Here is a 17,969-nt window from a genome sequence, read left to right as displayed (position 1 = left end):
TCCTCTCCTCTCCTCCCCCCCCCCTCTCCTCTCCTCCCCCCCCCCTCTCCTCTCCTCTCCTCCCCCACCCCCCCCCCTCTCCCCCCCTCTCCTCTCCTCCCCCCCCCCTCTCCTCTCCCCCCCCCCCTCTCCTCTCCTCCCCCACCCCCTTCTGATCATTGGGAGGTGGGAATGACCATTAACAAGGGTTTTTGATTGGCCTACAAAAATTTTAAAAGCATGCTTAGCAGCCAATGAACAGAATGGATTGTGAAGCTCGACACCGTTAATTTAAAATAAAATAAAATAAATAGTGAATTTAAAAATAAAATTGCTGGACTATAACTTGGTGTTGTAAAATTGTTTACAACCGTTAAAAGGGACAGAGGATCCAAAACTCTCACACACCCAGTTATGTTAAACCTGTGTAGAACCTTGGGTAAAGCTCAACAGTTCTGGTCTCCATATTATAACAGAAGATATAGAGGCACTGGAGAAGGTGCAAAAAAGATTCACAATGATACAGAACTGAGAGGATATAATTATCAGGAAAGATTGATCAGGCCGGGGTCTTTTCTCTAGAAAAAAAGACTGAGGGGTGACCTGATCGAGGTCTTTAAGATTATGAAAGGGTTTGATAGGGTAGACGTAGAGAAAATGTTTCCACTTGTGGGGGAGACCAGGACTAGGGGCCATAAATATAAGATAGTCACTAATAAATCAATAGGGAATTCAGGAGAAACTTCTTTCCCCAGAGAGCGGTGAGAATGTGGAACTCGCTCCCACAAGGAGTAGTTGAGGTGAATAGTGTGGATGGATTTAAGGGGAAGCTCGATAAACACATGAGGGAGAAAGGAATAGAAGGATATGCTGATAGGGTGAGATGAAGAAGGGAGGGAGGAGGCTCGTGTGGAGCATAAACACCGGGATAGACCAGTTGGGCCGAATGGCCTGTTTCTGTGCTGTAACATTCGACGTAAAATCCTGGAAGGACCAAACACCAAGAATAAAAACCCCGCTCCATGTCCAGAACTTTACAGAATACAGCCGAGGAAATTAAGTTGAGAACTTTTTAAGATCAGCGGAATGTACTGGAAGGACGTTGGAAGGACGTGGACTGCTGTACCTGCCACTTCGATGAAGGTTGCGTGGAGTTTGAAGGTGACGAGAGGCTCCTTGAGTTTACGGAGGAAATCTTTCAACAGCCCACAGACCACGTGGATGTTGGTGATCCGGCTCAGCGGTGGGAGACCCTTCCCTCCGCACGTACCTCTCCTTCAGCTCCCTCACCGAACGCTCACAGCCTGGGACCCGGTAAATCCCGGGCTGGGAGAGAGAGCGCACAGCGTTACAACAATTAAACCCAGGGCCCCTTCATACACTGAGCAACTAATCTTAATCAGCACACAGGGTCTGGGAATCCAACACTCCACTAACACAGGGCACAGAGCTCGATCACACACACACACACACACACACACACAGAGCAACCTCCCAGAGACCCCCCAATCACAGAGCAAACTCCAGAGGCCCCCCCCCATCACCCAGCAACCTCCCAGAGACCCCCCCCATCACCAAACTCCCAGAGACCCCCCCATCACAGAGCAAACTCCCAGAGACCCCCCAATCACAGAGCAAACTCCCAGAGACCCCCCAATCACAGAGCAACCTCCCACAGACCCCCCCCGATCACAGAGCAACCTCCCAGAGGCCCCCCCCATCACTCAGCAAACTCCCAGAGACCCCCCATCACCCAAACTCCCAGAGACCCCCCCATCACCCAGCAAACTCCCAGAGACCCCCCCCCATCACCTAGCAACCTTCCAGAGACCCCCCCATCACCCAAACTCCCAGAGACCCCCCCCCATCACCCAAACTCCCAGAGACCCCCCCCATCACAGAGCAAACTCCAGAGACCCCCCCCATCACCCAGCAAACTCCCAGAGACCCCCCCATCACCCAGCAAACTCCCAGAGACCCCCCCCATCACCCAAACTCCCAGAGACCCCCCCATCACCCAGCAAACTCCCAGAGACCCCCCCCCATCACCCAAACTCCCAGAGACCCCCCATCACAGAGCAAACTCCCAGAGACCCCCCCCATCACCCAGCAACCTCCCAGAGACCCCCCCCCCATCACCCAGCAAACTCCGAGACAGCACCCCCCACCCCCATCACCCAAACTATGAGACCCCCCTCACCACGACCCAGCAAACCCATCCTGACCCAATTCTCTATATAAACCGCCCGCACTCCCCACACGCCCTGGTCACCTGTGATCTTACCTCCTGTAATCCTCTTTGTTCGATTTCGTTGATGCAATGGATGACAAGTGATGGAATCATGGGAGACGTCCGTGGGGCAAAGTTTGCCACCGTTCCCTGAGAGGAAACACAGGGGTTAGTGACCAAAACTGACCAGTCAGGACAGTGGCCGTGACCTCAGACTCCATGTTCCTCGATCCATCTTTTCCCATCATCTCCTCATCAATGTCTCACTGGGGTTCACGACACCCAGACACCAGCTGACCTTCTGGTATCTCGCAAGAGCCCAGGAGATTAGACCATGGGGTCATCGCAATCACACCCCTAATCGAGTCCTCACCTAAAGTCACCGCCCCGATCAGGAGCAGGGACCCGGGCGGGTTTGTCTCCCCCCACAGGGTCTGAGGCCCCCCCACCACTGTCCAACCGCTGCCCCTGACTGAGATCAGTTCAATCAGCACAGACCGGGAGGGTAGAACCAGACACTTTCCCTGCCTCCTCTCCAGGCCGTGCATTTCGCCACTCAGCTGTAAGGAGTTTGAGGCTCTCAAACATCCCCCCATCCCAACCAAAAGGTTGTTCTGACCCTCGACAGTCCCAACTCTTTCATCCCAGTCTTCCTGCATTTTCCAAAATGCTGTTTGCTCTCCTGGCCGGCCTCCCATCTTCCACCCTCCATAAACTTGAGCTCATCGAAAACTCTGCTGCCCCGTATCCCAACTTGCACCGAGTCCCGTTCACCCATCACCCCCTGTGCTCGCTGACCTACATCGGCTCCCGGTCCGGGAACGCCTCCATTTTAAAATTCTCATCCTTGTGTTCAAATCCTCCATGGCCCTCGCCCCTCTCCCTATCTCTGTAACCTCCTCCAGCCCTACAACCCGCCGAGATCTCTGCACTCCTCCAATTCTGGCCTCTTGCGCATCCCCGATTCCCATCGCTCCACCATTGGCGGCCGTGCCTTCAGCTGCCTCGGCCCTAAGCTCTGGAATTCCCTCCCTAAACCTCTCCACCTCTCTCTCCTCCTTTAAGACGCTCCTTAAAACCTCCCTCTTTGACCAAGCTTTTGGTCACCTGTCCTAACATCTCCTGATTTGGCTCGTGTCAAATTTTGTCTGATAATCGCTCCTGTGAAGCACCCTGGGACGTTTCACTACGTTAAAGGCATGAAATATATGCAAGTTGTTGTTGTTGGCTATCTGCAATGGTTTGGTGGGACAGGGTGGGGCTGTTCCACCGTGTGTGTCCGTACCTCTCCATTTTTGACGGCGGTGCCGGTAAAGTTGGGTGTGCAGAGTACGGGGCAGTGGTCCCGGCAATCCGGGTGGGCCACCAGGCGGCAGCTTCGACACCTCAACACCAGCTTCCCAAAACGGATCCGTTTCCCGCAGGGAACGCATGATTCCGGCGAATGATCTGAGGGGCAAGAAAAAAATCAAAGTTCAATCATTTCTCACCACTCCTTTCACTGAAACAGAGGCAGATGAGTCGGCAGGTTAGAACCAACCACAAATTCCACGTGTCAGCCAAGGGTGTCCTCTCACCTCGGGGTCAGAAGGTCATGGGATCAAGTCCCACACCAGAGACTTGAGCACGAAATGCAGGCCCCCCACCACCGAGGGAGCGCCGCCCCGCCGAGGGACCGCCCCAAGGGAGCGCCCCGCCGGAGGGACCGCCCCGAGGGAGCGCCGCCCCGCCGGAGGGACCGTCCCGCCGGAGGGGTCGTCTTTCAGATGAGACGTTAAACCGAGGCCCCGTCTGCCCTCTTGTGGATGTTAACGATCCCACGGCCACGATTTTGAAGAGCAGGGGAGTTCTCCCCGGTGTCCTGGGGCCAATATTTGTCCTCAACCAACATCACTAAAAACAGATTATCTGGTCATTTATCACATTCCTGTTTGTGGGATCTTGCTGTGCGCAAATTGGCTGCTGCGTTTCCTACATTACAACAGTGACTACACTTCAAAAATACTTCATTGCACGTGAAGCACTTTGGGACGTCCCAAGGTGGTGAATGGCTCGATATGTCTTCTCGAGGGACAACGTGTACGGTCGATTCGTGCCGGACCGTAACTGAGCCCTAAACTCAGAGGAGCTGCATCGAAAGGCTGGTGTCTAACTCACTGCCCCAACAATATCCCAGACAGAAGATCCCTTCACCCACTCTGCCTCTCGAGCAGGGGGGGGGGTCACCCTGTATGTGACCCCGTGACCCTGAGCAGGGGTCACCCTGTATGTGACCCCGTGCTGGCCCAGTTGGTCCTTTTACCGTTTTCGAGACAAAGATGTGTGGCCTGGTGAGGACAGGGTTGCGTGGTGTTCTGAAGGTGTTGGGTGTTGGTGTTGCTGGGGGAGGTGCTGGGGCCGTCAGCAGGTTCTCCACACTGCCGTGTTCCACCGTCATCTTCTCTGTAACAAAGAGGAGAGACAAGTGAGGTTCACTCAACACTTGGACCTTGGCGCACAGTACGCAGGCATGATGAGTAGGGAGCTTTAACCGTTTGTAATACTAAATCTGTATATTTATATAGTTGTACTGAAGCCTAGCAATTGCTCCAATCATCAGTTCCGGCTAACTGTGAGCTCGGGGCTGCAGAGATTACATGTTCAAGAGGTCAATTCAACCCTATTGATATGCAGATTTTTATTGTTATTCATGTTCTGAGCTGAGAAAATCTCAAGTCATCCAAAGTGATTGGGACAGGTTCATTTATTCCGGGGTGAGGGGGGTTAGCGGTTCCAGGAAGTCCCCCATCCCCCGACTTTGCACATACCCCACGAGAATCCCAAACCTGCCAACAAGCCCAGCCGCCTGTTCCATTCCGAGTGTCGGCGAGGGGCCACCTCCATCGGGGTCCTGACCGGAGTCCTCCCCTCCTCCCCTGTGTTACTGGCTGTCGTGTCGTTGGCCTAGAACGGGAACAGAAGCAGCACAGTACTGAGGACATCCATTGCCAAGTATCACTACAGCCACATCTGGGAGTAGGGGGGGGGGGTCCCAGCGTTCCCACCCTCGGATAAAGTCTCCCCCAGGACAGGCTTTCCCCTCGTTGCTGCCCCCACCACACGGTCGCATCGTGTACACACAATACACCCAACCCAGACGTCTCAGACAGCCCTCACACCATGTGTATGCACGTGACAGTCACAACGAGTAATTACAGGCCAGTCAGTCTAACCTCGGTGGAGGGCAAATTATTGGAATCAATTCTGAGGGACAGCGAAATCGTCATTTAGAAAGGCACGGGTTAATCAAGGTCAGTCAGTATGGGTTTGTTAAAGGGAAGGTCATGTCTGACTAACTTGATTGAATTTTTTGAGGAGGGAACAAGGGGGGTCGATGAGGGTAACATGTTTGATGTAGTCTACATGGATTTTAGCAAGGCTTTTGACAAGGTCCCACACGGCAGACTGGTCAGAAAAGTTAAGACCCATGGGATCCAAGGGAAAGTGACAAATTGGATCCAAAATTGGCTCAGTGGCAGGAAGCAAAGGGTAATGGTCGATGGGTGTTTTTGTGACTGGAAGGCTGTTTCCAGTGGGGTTCCACAGGGCTCGGTACTAGGTCCTGACCTGTGAGTATATATTAATGATTTAGACTTAAATGTAGGGGGCATGATCAAGAAGTTTGCAGATGATACAAAAATTGGTGGTTAAGACGGCATATGGGATATTTTCCTTTATTAGCCGAGGCATAGAATATAAGAGCAGGGAGGTTATGCTGGAACTGTATAAAACACTGGTTAGGCCACAGCTTGAGTACTGAGTACAGTTCTGGTCACCACATTACAGGAAAGATGTGATTGCACTAGAGAGGGTACAGAGGAGATTTATGAGGATGTTGCCAGGACTGGAGAATTTTAACTATGAGGAAAGATTGGATAGGCTGGGGTTGTTTTCTTTGGAACAGAGGAGGCTGATGGGAGATTTAATTGAGGTGTATAAAATTATGAGGGGCCCAGATAGAGTGGGTAGGGAGGACCTATTTCCCTTAGCAGAGGGGTCAGTGACCAGGGGGCATGGATTTAAAGTAATTGGTAGAAGGATTAGAGGGGAGCTGAGGAGAAATGTTTTTCACCCAGAGGGTGGTGGGGGTCTGGAACTCACTGCCTGAGAGGGTGGGAGAGGCAGAAACCCTCAACTCATTTAGAAAGTACCTGGATGTGCACCTGAAGTGCCGAAACCCACAGGGCTACGGACCAAGTGCTGGAAAGTGGGATTAGGCTGGGTGGCTCATTTTTGGCCGGCACGGACACGATGGGCCGAATGGCCTCCTTCTGTGCTGTAAATTCTATGATTCTATGAACCCAGACACTCACCCCATGTGAACACACTCGTCTCAGTCACAGCCCAGACTCAATGGTCACCCAGGAAATCCCAGAAACTAAAGGTTACTTACACTTCCCGGTGTGGAGCCCACATTGTCCAGTAACTGGCCGGAGGAGAGTGACCGGGACCGTCTGGCAGTGACCGGAGGGCCGTCAACCAGGATACGAGTGGAACACTGAAAGAGAGAAGAGGGAGATCCCACGGATGAGGGGTCGGTCTCGGTCCAGCCAGCCCTGGACGGGGAAAGTGCTGAATCGAGTTCCCCTTACCCGTCTGTCCCGATTCATCCTCTTGGTTTGTTTCATCGCCGACACATTCGCTTCCTGTAACAGGAGAGGTGGGCTCATTAACCCCTCAGTGCCCTCAGCTGTTTCAGCCGGACATCGTCCCATTCCAGGAGCACTGCCCGTCCACCATTATTCGGTCCCTCTCCTCCCCGCCCCTCAAAGCCGCCGACTCTCGCTGGGGTCTGGGTTCCACAGACCACCCATTGGTACCTCATCCAAATGGCCATTCTTCAGGCGTGAGTCTAGACAACCAGTATCATCAGGATATTCAACCGTGTGGGTCATCATTGCCGAGCCCAATGTTGTCCTCACCCAATAAGGAGACGTGGCCGCCCCCCCCACCCCCCCAACATGCCCCGATTGACTTTCCCCCCCCCCCTCACCACCGAGAGAACAGAGATCTGTAAGAACTGGACAGCACCCATTCCCCTCCCACCATGTCCCCCTCCCCTCCCTCACACACACTTATAGCCCCCTCCTCACACACAAGCCTCCCACCACAGCCCCTCTCCCACCCCCCTGACCCCCACCTCTCACACAGACCCAACACCCCCTTACCAGTGGCTCGTCAGAGGTTGTGTCGTAACTGATGCCCGAATGGGAGAGGTTGGAAGTCAACGTTTCATCAACCACAGGCAGTCTGAAAAAGGAAGACAGGCGGGGGTGAACAGGCGGGGGTTAACAGGCGGGGGTTAACAGGCGGGTCTACTCCCGAACTAGGGTTGGGTCAGTCGCCAGAGATACATTTAAACACCACTGGCCTGAGCACAGACTTGTACCAAGAGGCATCAGCTGGAACCACACTCACCGATGGTTCTAAATTAACTCTTGATGGGCCGTGGAGAGAGTTCAATGTGGAGAAAATGTGAAGTCACTTATCAACTGAGGTTTGTCACAGAGTGGAGGAGCAGAGAGATCAGAGGGAGCAGATACCAAATCAGGAGATTCCTTTTTTACTCATTCCTGGAATGTGGCGTCACTGGCAAGGCCAGCATTTATTGCCCATCCCGATTTGCCCTGAGAACAGTTTGTTACAACTGAGGGGCCATTTCACAGGGCAATTAAGAGTCAATCAGGTTGGTGTGGGACTGGAGTCACCGAAAGGCCCAGACCGGGTAAGGACGGCAGGTTTCCTTCCCGAAAGGATATTAATGAACCTGTTGGGTTTTTACGAAAATTCGACAGCTTCAGGATCATTTTACTGAGGCTGATTTTTTATTCCCAGATTTTTAAGCTGGATTCAAATTTTCAAACTGCCCAGGGTGGGATTCGAACTCACGATCTCCGGATTACTGGCCCAGTAACAGAGTCACTACAATAACCGCAACCTCGAGGGGCTCAGTCCCACACCGTTACCCTCTGAGCACATTCAGTATAGGCTTCAAACATGCAACCAAAATGTAATTGTTTGAAAAAGATCAGAGGCACCACATCCCTCGAGAGAGAGATTCCATTTTAAAAACATACGAATTAAGAGCAGGAGTAGGCCATTCGGCCCCTCGAGCCTGCTCTGCCATTTGATAAGATCATGGCTGATCTGATTGTGACCTCAACACTACTTTCCCGTCTACCTACTATAACCTTTGACCCCCTTGTTAATCAGGAATCGATCGAACTCAGCCTTAAAAATCATAGAATCATAGAAGTTTACAACATGGAAACAGGCCCTTCGGCCCAACATGTCCATGTCGCCCAGTTTATACCACTAAGCTAGTCCCAATTGCCTGCACTTGGCCCATATCCCTCTATACCCATCTTACCCATGTAACTGTCCAAATGCTTTTTAAAAGACAAAATTGTACCCGCCTCTACTACTGCCTCTGGCAGCTCGTTCCAGACACTCACCACCCTTTGAGTGAAAAAATTGCCCCTCTGGACCTTTTTGTATCTCTCCCCTCTCACCTTAAATCTATGTCCCCTCGTTATAGACTCCCCTACCTTTGGGAAAAGATTTTGACTATCGACCTTATCTATGCCCCTCATTATTTTATAGACTTCTATAAGATCACCCCTTAACCTCCTACTCTCCAGGGAAAAAAGTCTCAGTCAAACCATCAAGTCCCGGTAGCATCCTAGTAAATCTTTCCTGCACTCTTTCTAGTTTAATAATATCCTTTCCATAATAGGGTGACCAGAACTGTACACAGTATTCCAAGTGTGGCCTAACTAATGTCTTGTACAACTTCAACAAGACATCCCAACTCCTGTATTCAATGTTCTGATCAATGAAACCAAGCATGCTGAATGCCTTCTTCACCACCCTATCCACCTGTGACTCCACTTTCAAGGAGCTATGAACCTCTACTCCTAGATCTCTTTGTTCTATAACTCTCCCCAACGCCCTGCCATTAACGGAGTAGGTCCTGGCCTGATTCGATCTACCAAAATGCATCACCTCACATTTATCTAAATTAAACTCCATCTGCCATTCATCGGCCCACTGGCCCAATTTATCAAGATCCCATTGCAATCCTAGATAACCTTCTTCACTGTCCACAATGCCACCAATCTTGGTGACATCTGCAAACTTACTAACCATGCCTCCTAAATTCTCATCCAAATCATTAATATAAATAACAAATAACAGCGGACCCAGCACCGATCCCTGAGGCACACCGCTGGTCACAGGCCTCCAGTTTGAAAAACAACCCTCTACAACCACCCTCTGTCTTCTGTCGTCAAGCCAATTTTGTATCCAATTGGCTACCTCACCTTGGATCCCATGAGATTTAACCTTATGTAACAACCTACCATGCGGTACCTTGTCAAAGGCTTTGCTGAAGTCCATGTAGACCACGTCTACTGCACAGCCCTCATCTATCTTCTTGGTTACCCCTTCAAAAAACTCAATTAAATTTGTGAGAAATGATTTTCCACTCACAAAACCATGCTGACTGTTCCTAATTAGTCCCTGCCTCTCCAAATGCCCGTAGATCCTGTCTCTCAGAATACCCTCTAACAACTTACCCACTACAGATGTCAGGCTCACCGGTCTGTAGTTCCCAGGCTTTTCCCTGCCGCCCTTCTTAAACAAAGGCACAACATTTGCTACCCTCCAATCTTCAGGCACCTCACCTGTAGCGGTGGATGATTCAAATATCTCTGCTAGGGGACCCGCAATTTCCTCCCTAACCTCCCATAACGTCCTGGGATACATTTCATCAGGTCCCGGAGATTTATCTACCTTGATGTGCGTTAAGACTTCCAGCACCTCCCTCTCCGTAATATGTACACTCCTCAAGACATCACTATTTATTTCCCCAAGTTCCCTAACATCCATGCCTTTCTCAACCGTAAATACCAATGTGAAATATTCATTTAGGATCTCACCCATCTCTTGTGGTTCCGCACATAGATGACCTTGTTGATCCTTAAGAGGCCCTACTCTCTCCCTAGTTGCTCTTTTGCCCTTTATGTATTTGTAGAAGCTCTTTGGATTCTCCTGTGCCTTATCTGCCAAAGCAATCTCATGTCCCCTTTTTGCCCTCCTGATTTCTCTCTTAACTCTACTCCGGCAATCTCTATACTCTTCAAGGGATCCACTTGATCCCAGCTGCCTATGCATGTCATATGCCTCCTTCTTCTTTCTGACTAGTGCCTCAATCTCCCGAGTCATCCAAGGTTCCCTACTTCTACCAGCCTTGCCCTTCACTTTATAAGGTATGTGCTTACCCTGAACCCTGGTTAACACACTTTTGAAAGCCTCCCACTTACCATTGTATAAATATTCAATGACCCTGCCTCCACCGCTCTCTGGGGAAGGGAGTTCCACAGACTTACGACCCTCAGAGAGAAAAAATTTCTCCTCATCTCTGTCTTAAATGGGAGACCCTTTATTTTTAAACTGTGGCCCCTAGTTCTAGTCTCTCCCACAAGGGGAAACATCCTCTCAGCATCTACCCCTTCTAGTCCCCTCAGGATCTTATATGTTTCAATAAGATCACCTCTCATTCTTCTAAACTCCAGTGTATACAGGCCCAACTTGTCCAACCTTTCCTCATAAGATAACCCCCTCATCCCAGGAATCAGTCGAGTGAACCTTCTCTGAACCGCCTCCAAAGCAATTATGTCCTTTCTTAAATAAGGAGACCAAAACTGCACACAGTATTCTCGATGTGGTCTCTCCAATGCCCTGTACAACTGTAGCAAAACATCTCTACTTTTATATTCCATTCCCCTTGCAATAAATGACAACATTCCATTTGCCTTCCTAATCACTTGCTGTAACTGCATACTAACTTTTTGTGATTCATGTACGAGGACACCCAGATCCCTCTGTACCTCAGAGTTCTGTAATCTCTCTCTATTTAAATAATATACTGCTTTTCTATTCCTCCTGCCAAAGTGGACAAGTTCACATTTTCCCACATTATACTCCATCTGCCACATGTTTGCCCACTCACTTAACCTATCGATATCCCTCTGCAGACTCCTTATGTCCTCTTCACAACTTACTTTCCCACCTACCTTTGTGTCATCAGCAAATTTAGCAATCATACATTCGGTCCCTTCATCCAAGTCATTGATATAGATTGTAAATAGTTGAGGCCCCAGCACTGATCCCTGTGGCACTCCACTCGTTACACCTTGCCAACCTGAAAATGACCCATTTATGCCTACTCTCTGTTTCCTGTTAGCTAACCAATCCTTCATCCATGCTAATGTGTTACCCCCTACACCATGAGCTCTTATTTTGTGTCGTAGCCTTTGATGTGGCACCTTGTCAAAAGCCTTCTGGAAATCCAAGTCCACCACATCCACAGGATCCCCTTTATCCACTTTGCTTGTTACTTCCTCAAAGAACTCTAATAAATTAGTCAAACACGATTTCCCTTTCACAAAGCTGTGTTGACTCTGCCTGATTGCATTGAGATTTTCTAAGTGCCCTGCTATAACCTCCTTAATAATAGATTCTAGCATTTTCCCTATGACGGATGTTAAGCTAACTGGCCTGTAGTTTCCTGCTTTCTGTCTCCCTCCTTTCTTGAATAGAGGAGTTACATTCACTATTTTCCAATCTGATGGGACCCTTCCAGAATCGAGGGAATTTTGGAAAATTTACACCAATGGATCTACTATCTCTGCAGCCACTTCTTTTAAGACCCGAGGATGAAGTCTGTCAGGACCTGGGGACTTGTCAGCTTTGAGTTCTAATATTTTTTTCAGAACCTGGTGATTGTAAATGTTTTAAGTTCCTCCCTCCCTTTCACCTCTTGATTCACAATTATTTCTGGCATGTTATTTGTATCCTCTACAGTGAAGACGGACGCAAAATATCTGTTCAATTCATCCGTCATTTCCTTATTCTCCATTATTAATTCCCCAGACTCACTCTCTAGAGGACCAACACTCACTTTACTTACTCTTTTCCTTTTTAAATACCTGTAGAAACTCTTACTATCTGTTTTTATATTTCTAGCTAGCTTTCTCTCGTACTCTAATTTCTCTCTCCTTATTATTCTTTTAGTCATTCTTTGCTGTTTTTTATATTCTGTCCAATCTTCTGACCTGCCACTAATCTTCACGGAATTGTATGCTTTTTCTTTCAATTTTGCCACCAGGATTCCCACAGCGTTGTAGGGGAAGATGCTGAGAGGCTGTTTTGCCTGGCTGGAGAGTCTAGAACTAGGGGTCGGCCATTTAGGACTGAGATGAGGAGGAATTTCTTCACTCAGGGACCTGTGGATGCTCAGTCATTGAGTATATTCAAGACTGAGATCGATAGATTTTTGGACTCTGGGGGAATCAAGGGATATGGGGATCGGGCGGGAAAGTGGAGTTGAGGTCGAAGATCAGCCGTGACCTGATTGAATGGCGGAGCAGGATCGAGGGGCCGAATGGCCTACTCCTGCTCCTATTTCATATGTTATCATGACTGGTGACAAAACATCAAGCTCTTTTGCAGAGTCTCCAGTGTAGCAGGGACCATCGTCCTCCTCCCCCTCCTCCCCCTCCTCCCTCAGGGAATAGTCTCACCCCCATCCCCCAGGGGACCGTCTCACCCCCTCATCCTCCCCCCCCACCGGGGGACCGTCTCACCCCCTCATCCTCCCCCCCCCCCCGGGGGACCATCTCACCCCCTCATCCTCCCCCCACCGGGGGACCATCTCACCCCCTCATCCTCCCCACCCCCCCCACCTCCCCGGGGGACCTTCTCACCCCCTCATCCTCCCCACCCCCCCACCTCCCCGGGGGACCTTCTCACCCCCTCATCCTCCCCCCCCCGGGGGACCATCTCACCCCCTCATCCTCCCCACCCCCCCCCACCTCCCCGGGGGACCTTCTCACCCCCTCATCCTCCCCACCCCCCCACCTCCCCGGGGGACCTTCTCACCCCCTCATCCTCCCCCCCCCCGGGGGACCGTCTCACCCCCTCATCCTCCCCCCCCCCCGGGGGACCTTCTCACCCCCTCATCCTCCCCACCCCCCCACCTCCCCGGGGGACCTTCTCACCCCCTCATCCTCCCCCCCCCGGGGGACCTTCTCACCCCCTCATCCTCCCCCCCCGGGGGACCGTCTCACCCCCTCATCCTCCCCCCCCCCCCGGGGGACCGTCTCACCCCCTCATCCTCCCCACCCCCCCCACCTCCCCGGGGGACCGTCTCACCCCCTCATCCTCCCCACCCCCCCCACCTCCCCGGGGGACCTTCTCACCCCCTCATCCTCCCCCCCCACCGGGGGACCGTCTCACCCCCTCATCCTCCCCCCCGGGGGACCGTCTCACCCCCTCATTCTCTCCCCCCCCCCCCCAGGGGACCGTCTCACCCCCTCATCCTCCCCCCCCCCCCCCCCAGGGGACCGTCTCACCCCCTCATCCTCCCCACCCCCCCCACCTCCCCGGGGGACCTTCTCACCCCCTCATCCTCCCCCCCCCCCCCCCCGGGGGACCGTCTCACCCCCTCATCCTCCCCCCCCCGGGGGACCGTCTCACCCCCCTCATCCTCCCCCCCCCCCCCCCCGGGGGACCGTCTCACCCCCTCATCCTCCCCCCCCCGGGGGACCGTCTCACCCCCTCATCCTCCCCCCCCCCCCCGGGGGACCGTCTCACCCCCTCATCCTCCCCCCCCCCCCCCCGGGGGACCGTCTCACCCCCTCATCCTCCCCCCCCCCCCTGGGGGACCGTCTCACCCCCTCATCCTCCCCCCCCGGGGACCGTCTCACCCCCTCATTCTCTCCCCCCCCCCCCCAGGGGACCGTCTCACCCCCTCATCCTCCCCCCCCCCCCCCCCAGGGGACCGTCTCACCCCCTCATCCTCCCCCCCCCCCCCCGGGGGACCGTCTCACCCCCTCATCCTCCCCCCCGGGGGACCGTCTCACCCCCTCATTCTCTCCCCCCCCCCCCCAGGGGACCGTCTCACCCCCTCATCCTCCCCCCCCCCCCCCCCCGGGGGACCGTCTCACCCCCTCATTCTCTCCCCCCCCGGGGGACCGTCTCACCCCCTCATTCTCTCCCCCCCCAGGGGACCGTCTCACCCCCTCATTCTCTCCCCCCCCAGGGGACCGTCTCACCCCCTCATTCTCTCCCCCCCCCAGGGGACCGTCTCACCCCCTCATTCTCTCCCCCCCCAGGGGACCGTCTCACCCCCTCATTCTCTCCCCCCCCGGGGGACCGTCTCACCCCCTCATTCTCTCCCCCCCCCAGGGGACCGTCTCACCCCCTCATTCTCTCCCCCCCCAGGGGACCGTCTCACCCCCTCATTCTCTCCCCCCCCCCCCCCCCCAGGGGACCGTCTCACCCCCTCATTCTCTCCCCCCCCGCCAGGGGACCGTCTCACCCCCTCATTCTCTTCCCCCCCCCCCCGGGTGGTGGGGTAAGGTCACTGCGGAGACTATACCTGGTACAGGGATGTGTGGCCTGGCCAGTCCGGCCGGTGAGAGCAGTGAGGAGACTCTGACGGTCGACATTCTGCACTCCCACGGTTGGGCCTTCGTTCCTTAGCATATCGTGGACCAGTTGCAGCCTGCGTTCCTGGGCAGAGGGGAAGGAAGAAAATGTAAACAGTGAGAAAGGAATAAAGTACAAAAGATGGAACAAGAACAGGGAAGGAAAAATTCCAGAATCAGAGGGGGTGAAATGGGCTTTGAGTAAGGTCAAACTGGCGATAGCGAATCAGACGGCCGATTCTCACTTGGCCGGTTTTACTTTCCATTGATTCCAATGGAAAAAACTGAGCGGATTTAAAACAGGCATCTACAGTGTTCCACAGTCACCTTCAGACCAAAGACCACCAACCCCCCAACCCCCCAAACCACATCTCCTGTTTATGGATCACCTTTGGGGAAGATGTTTCCCTCCAGATAAAAAATCAGTGATATAACAGATAGCAAAAGTCCAAAAGGCAAAACACAAGATTTCTATCTGGGCCACAACGGATAGATTCAGAACGATAGACATTTGATAAATAGCTGGGCCATGGGGACAATATCTAATAAAGGACTGCAGCAATTTTGCCTGCTGTACATGGCCTACTTTCAGACTATAATCAATCCCGAATTAAGCAGTGATGAGGAGAATAAATCAAAACCATTACAATGAGAACCAACCCACTGGGCTGAAAGTTGCAATTCCAAACCTGGCCCGGATGGATTGCATCCCCAAATATTAAAAATGGAGTTAGGGAAGAGATAGCAGAGGCACTATTACATATATATAAAATTCATTAGAAAAGGGAATAGTGCCAGAGACTGGTGGACAGATAATGTGATTCCTTTATTGAAAAAGGGAGATGGAACAAGTCCAGGGAATTATAGACCAATTCGCTTAACATCGGTGGTAGGAAAGATAATGGAATCTTTACTCAAAGATGTAATAGAAAAACATCTAGAAACTGAAAATATAATAAAGAATAGTCAGCACGGATTTCAGGAGGGAAGGTCATGTTTGACCAACCTTATTGAATTCTTTGAAGTAAACAGAAAGAGTAGACAAGGGTAATGTAGTCGATGTAATATATTGGGATTTTCAAAAGGCCTTCGATAAGGTACCGCATTGTAGACTCATGACTAAGGTCAGAGCATGTGGAGTCAGGGGACAGGTAGCAGAATGGATTGCAAGCTGGTTACAAAACAGGAAACAGGGAGTAGGGGTTAAAGGTAGTTACACAGTCTGGCAAAAGGTGGGAAGTGGTGTTCCACAGGGATTGGTGCTGGGACCACTGTTGGTTACAATTTACATAAACAATTTGGACTCGGGAATCAGAAGCACAATTTCAAAATTTGCGGACGACACCAAATTGGGGGATATAGTTAATACTGAGGAAAAATGCGTCAAAATACAGGAGGACATTAATAAACTTACAGAATGGGCGTGTAATTGACAAATGAATTTCAATATAGATAAGTGTGAGGTGGAGCATTTTGTTTGGAAGAATAAGGAGGCCTCACACTGCTTGGATAATAAGAGTCTGAATGGGGTCGAGGAGCAGAGGGATCTGGGGGAACAGATACACAAATCACTAAAAGTAGCAACACAGGTTAATAAGGACATAAAAAAAACAAATCACTGGGGTTCATTTTGAGAGGGATAGAACTGAAAAGCAGGGAAGTTATGTTAAACTTGTATAGAACCTTGGTTAGACCACACTTGGAGTATTGTGAACAGTTCTGGTCTCCATATTATAAAAAGGATATAGAGGCACTGGAGAAGGTGCAAAAAAGATTCACAAAGATGATACCAGAACTGAGAGGATATAATTATCAGGAAAGATTGAACAGGCCCGGGGGTCTTTTCTCTAGAAGAGGGGAGACTGAGGGGTGACCTGATCGAGGTCTTTAAGATATGAAAGGGGTTTGATCGGGTAGATGTAGAGAAAATGTTTCCACTTGTGGGGCAGACCAGAACTAGTGGCCATAAATATAAGAGAGTCACTAATAAATCCAATCGGGAATTCAGGAGAAACTTCTTTACCCAGAGAGTGGTGAGAATGTGGAACTCGCTCCCACAAGGAGTAGTTGAGGTGAATAGTGTAGATGGATTTACACATGAGGGAGAAAGGAATAGAAGGATATGCTGATAGGGTGAGATGAAGTAGGGAGGGAGGAGGCTCGTGTGGAGCATAAACACCAGCATGGACCATTTGGGCCGAATGGCCTGTTTCCGTGCTGTACATTCAACGTCACTCAGTGTAACACCGGTCTCTGTGGATTTCCCTCCGAGCCCCTTGGACCTTCCCCAAACCCCTACCAGATGTTCGCAGGCCAGTTCCGCCTTGTGTCTTCTCTTCAACTCGATGTCCAACTGATTGCGGGCGTGCATAAGCCTGACTTCAAATGATGTTCGTTCAATCTCCACCTTGGTCAGTTGATTCTTGCTCTCCACCAACTGCTCCTCCGCAGCATTCCATTTCTTCCTACAATTCTCAAAGTTCATCGCCAATTGGTACAAGGCTGAAAGGCAAGAGGGCAGGTTTCATCATCGAGCACCGTTCAGACATTCGCGAGGTAATTGGGGTTGAGTTTCTGTTAGTTGTATCAGCGCAGTCCGGGCGCTCGATCGGACAAGCAAACGATCGGGGGAATTTTAAACCTAAGTTACGCCCAAAAACCACTCACGTTCGTGTTTCCCGTGATCTTTTCCACTGGTTCAAGATTCAATTGGCTCGAGTCAGGCCCCGCCCATAAAGTGACCGGGCCCCCAGGTGGACGTTGGCCGATTGCCCCGATCGCACTGGTTCAGGAAACTTTTCAAACTGCACCTCATTTTCTGAGGTGCACAGGCACCAGTGGAGCGCGTTTTAAAAGTTCTCTCATATCAAACAATCGTTAATTTACTAAGAAACTAATTAGTGCCCACCAATGAAATGATTAAATGGTTCAGTATAGGTTCTTTAAAGTCATTTTCAGTGATTTTAAATCAGGTTACTCACAGGCAGAGGACAGGACACCCTGACACCGGGTTCCCCCTCAAATACATCATAAAATTACACCGGGTTCCCCCTCAAATCCATCAAGGAATACTTTTTAATGGAAAGAATAAAAGAAAGGATTCTGTTCTATAACTGCCCGACTGCGCTGGTTCAGGGAAGATATTATGTTTGTGATTATGCAAATTAATTTGAGTGGAAACTTGAAGCCGACCCGAACCAGCACAATCTCAAGCACAATCTCCTGAA

At 51.3% G+C, this 17,969-nt stretch overlaps 1 protein-coding gene and 1 long non-coding RNA gene across 2 annotated transcripts; both read right to left on the bottom strand.

Annotated features, from left to right (window-relative positions):
- Positions 1–1,111: 1,111 nt before the first annotated feature.
- On the bottom strand, positions 1,112–3,615 carry LOC137309895 (uncharacterized). Its single transcript, XR_010960017.1, has 3 exons — positions 3,495–3,615; positions 2,264–2,359; positions 1,112–1,305 (listed from the first exon to the last, which is right to left on the bottom strand). It is a non-coding gene; the product is annotated as an uncharacterized lncRNA (long non-coding RNA).
- A 368-nt stretch (positions 3,616–3,983) lies between these two features.
- LOC137309894 (rac GTPase-activating protein 1-like) lies at positions 3,984–17,227 on the bottom strand. Its single transcript, XM_067977911.1, has 8 exons — positions 17,042–17,227; positions 14,694–14,827; positions 7,417–7,498; positions 6,841–6,894; positions 6,642–6,746; positions 5,035–5,152; positions 4,512–4,651; positions 3,984–4,070 (listed from the first exon to the last, which is right to left on the bottom strand). The coding sequence occupies exons 1-8, from the start codon at positions 17,225–17,227 to the stop codon at positions 3,984–3,986; spliced, it is 906 nt and encodes a 301-aa protein (XP_067834012.1).
- Between the last annotated feature and the right edge of the window lie 742 nt (positions 17,228–17,969).

Source organism: Heptranchias perlo, unplaced genomic scaffold, assembly GCF_035084215.1.
Source record: "Heptranchias perlo isolate sHepPer1 unplaced genomic scaffold, sHepPer1.hap1 HAP1_SCAFFOLD_1902, whole genome shotgun sequence".
NCBI classification, from domain to species: domain Eukaryota; kingdom Metazoa; phylum Chordata; class Chondrichthyes; order Hexanchiformes; family Hexanchidae; genus Heptranchias; species Heptranchias perlo.
Note: the sequence above shows the minus strand (reverse complement) of the source record. Positions and strands in the feature narration are given on the sequence as shown.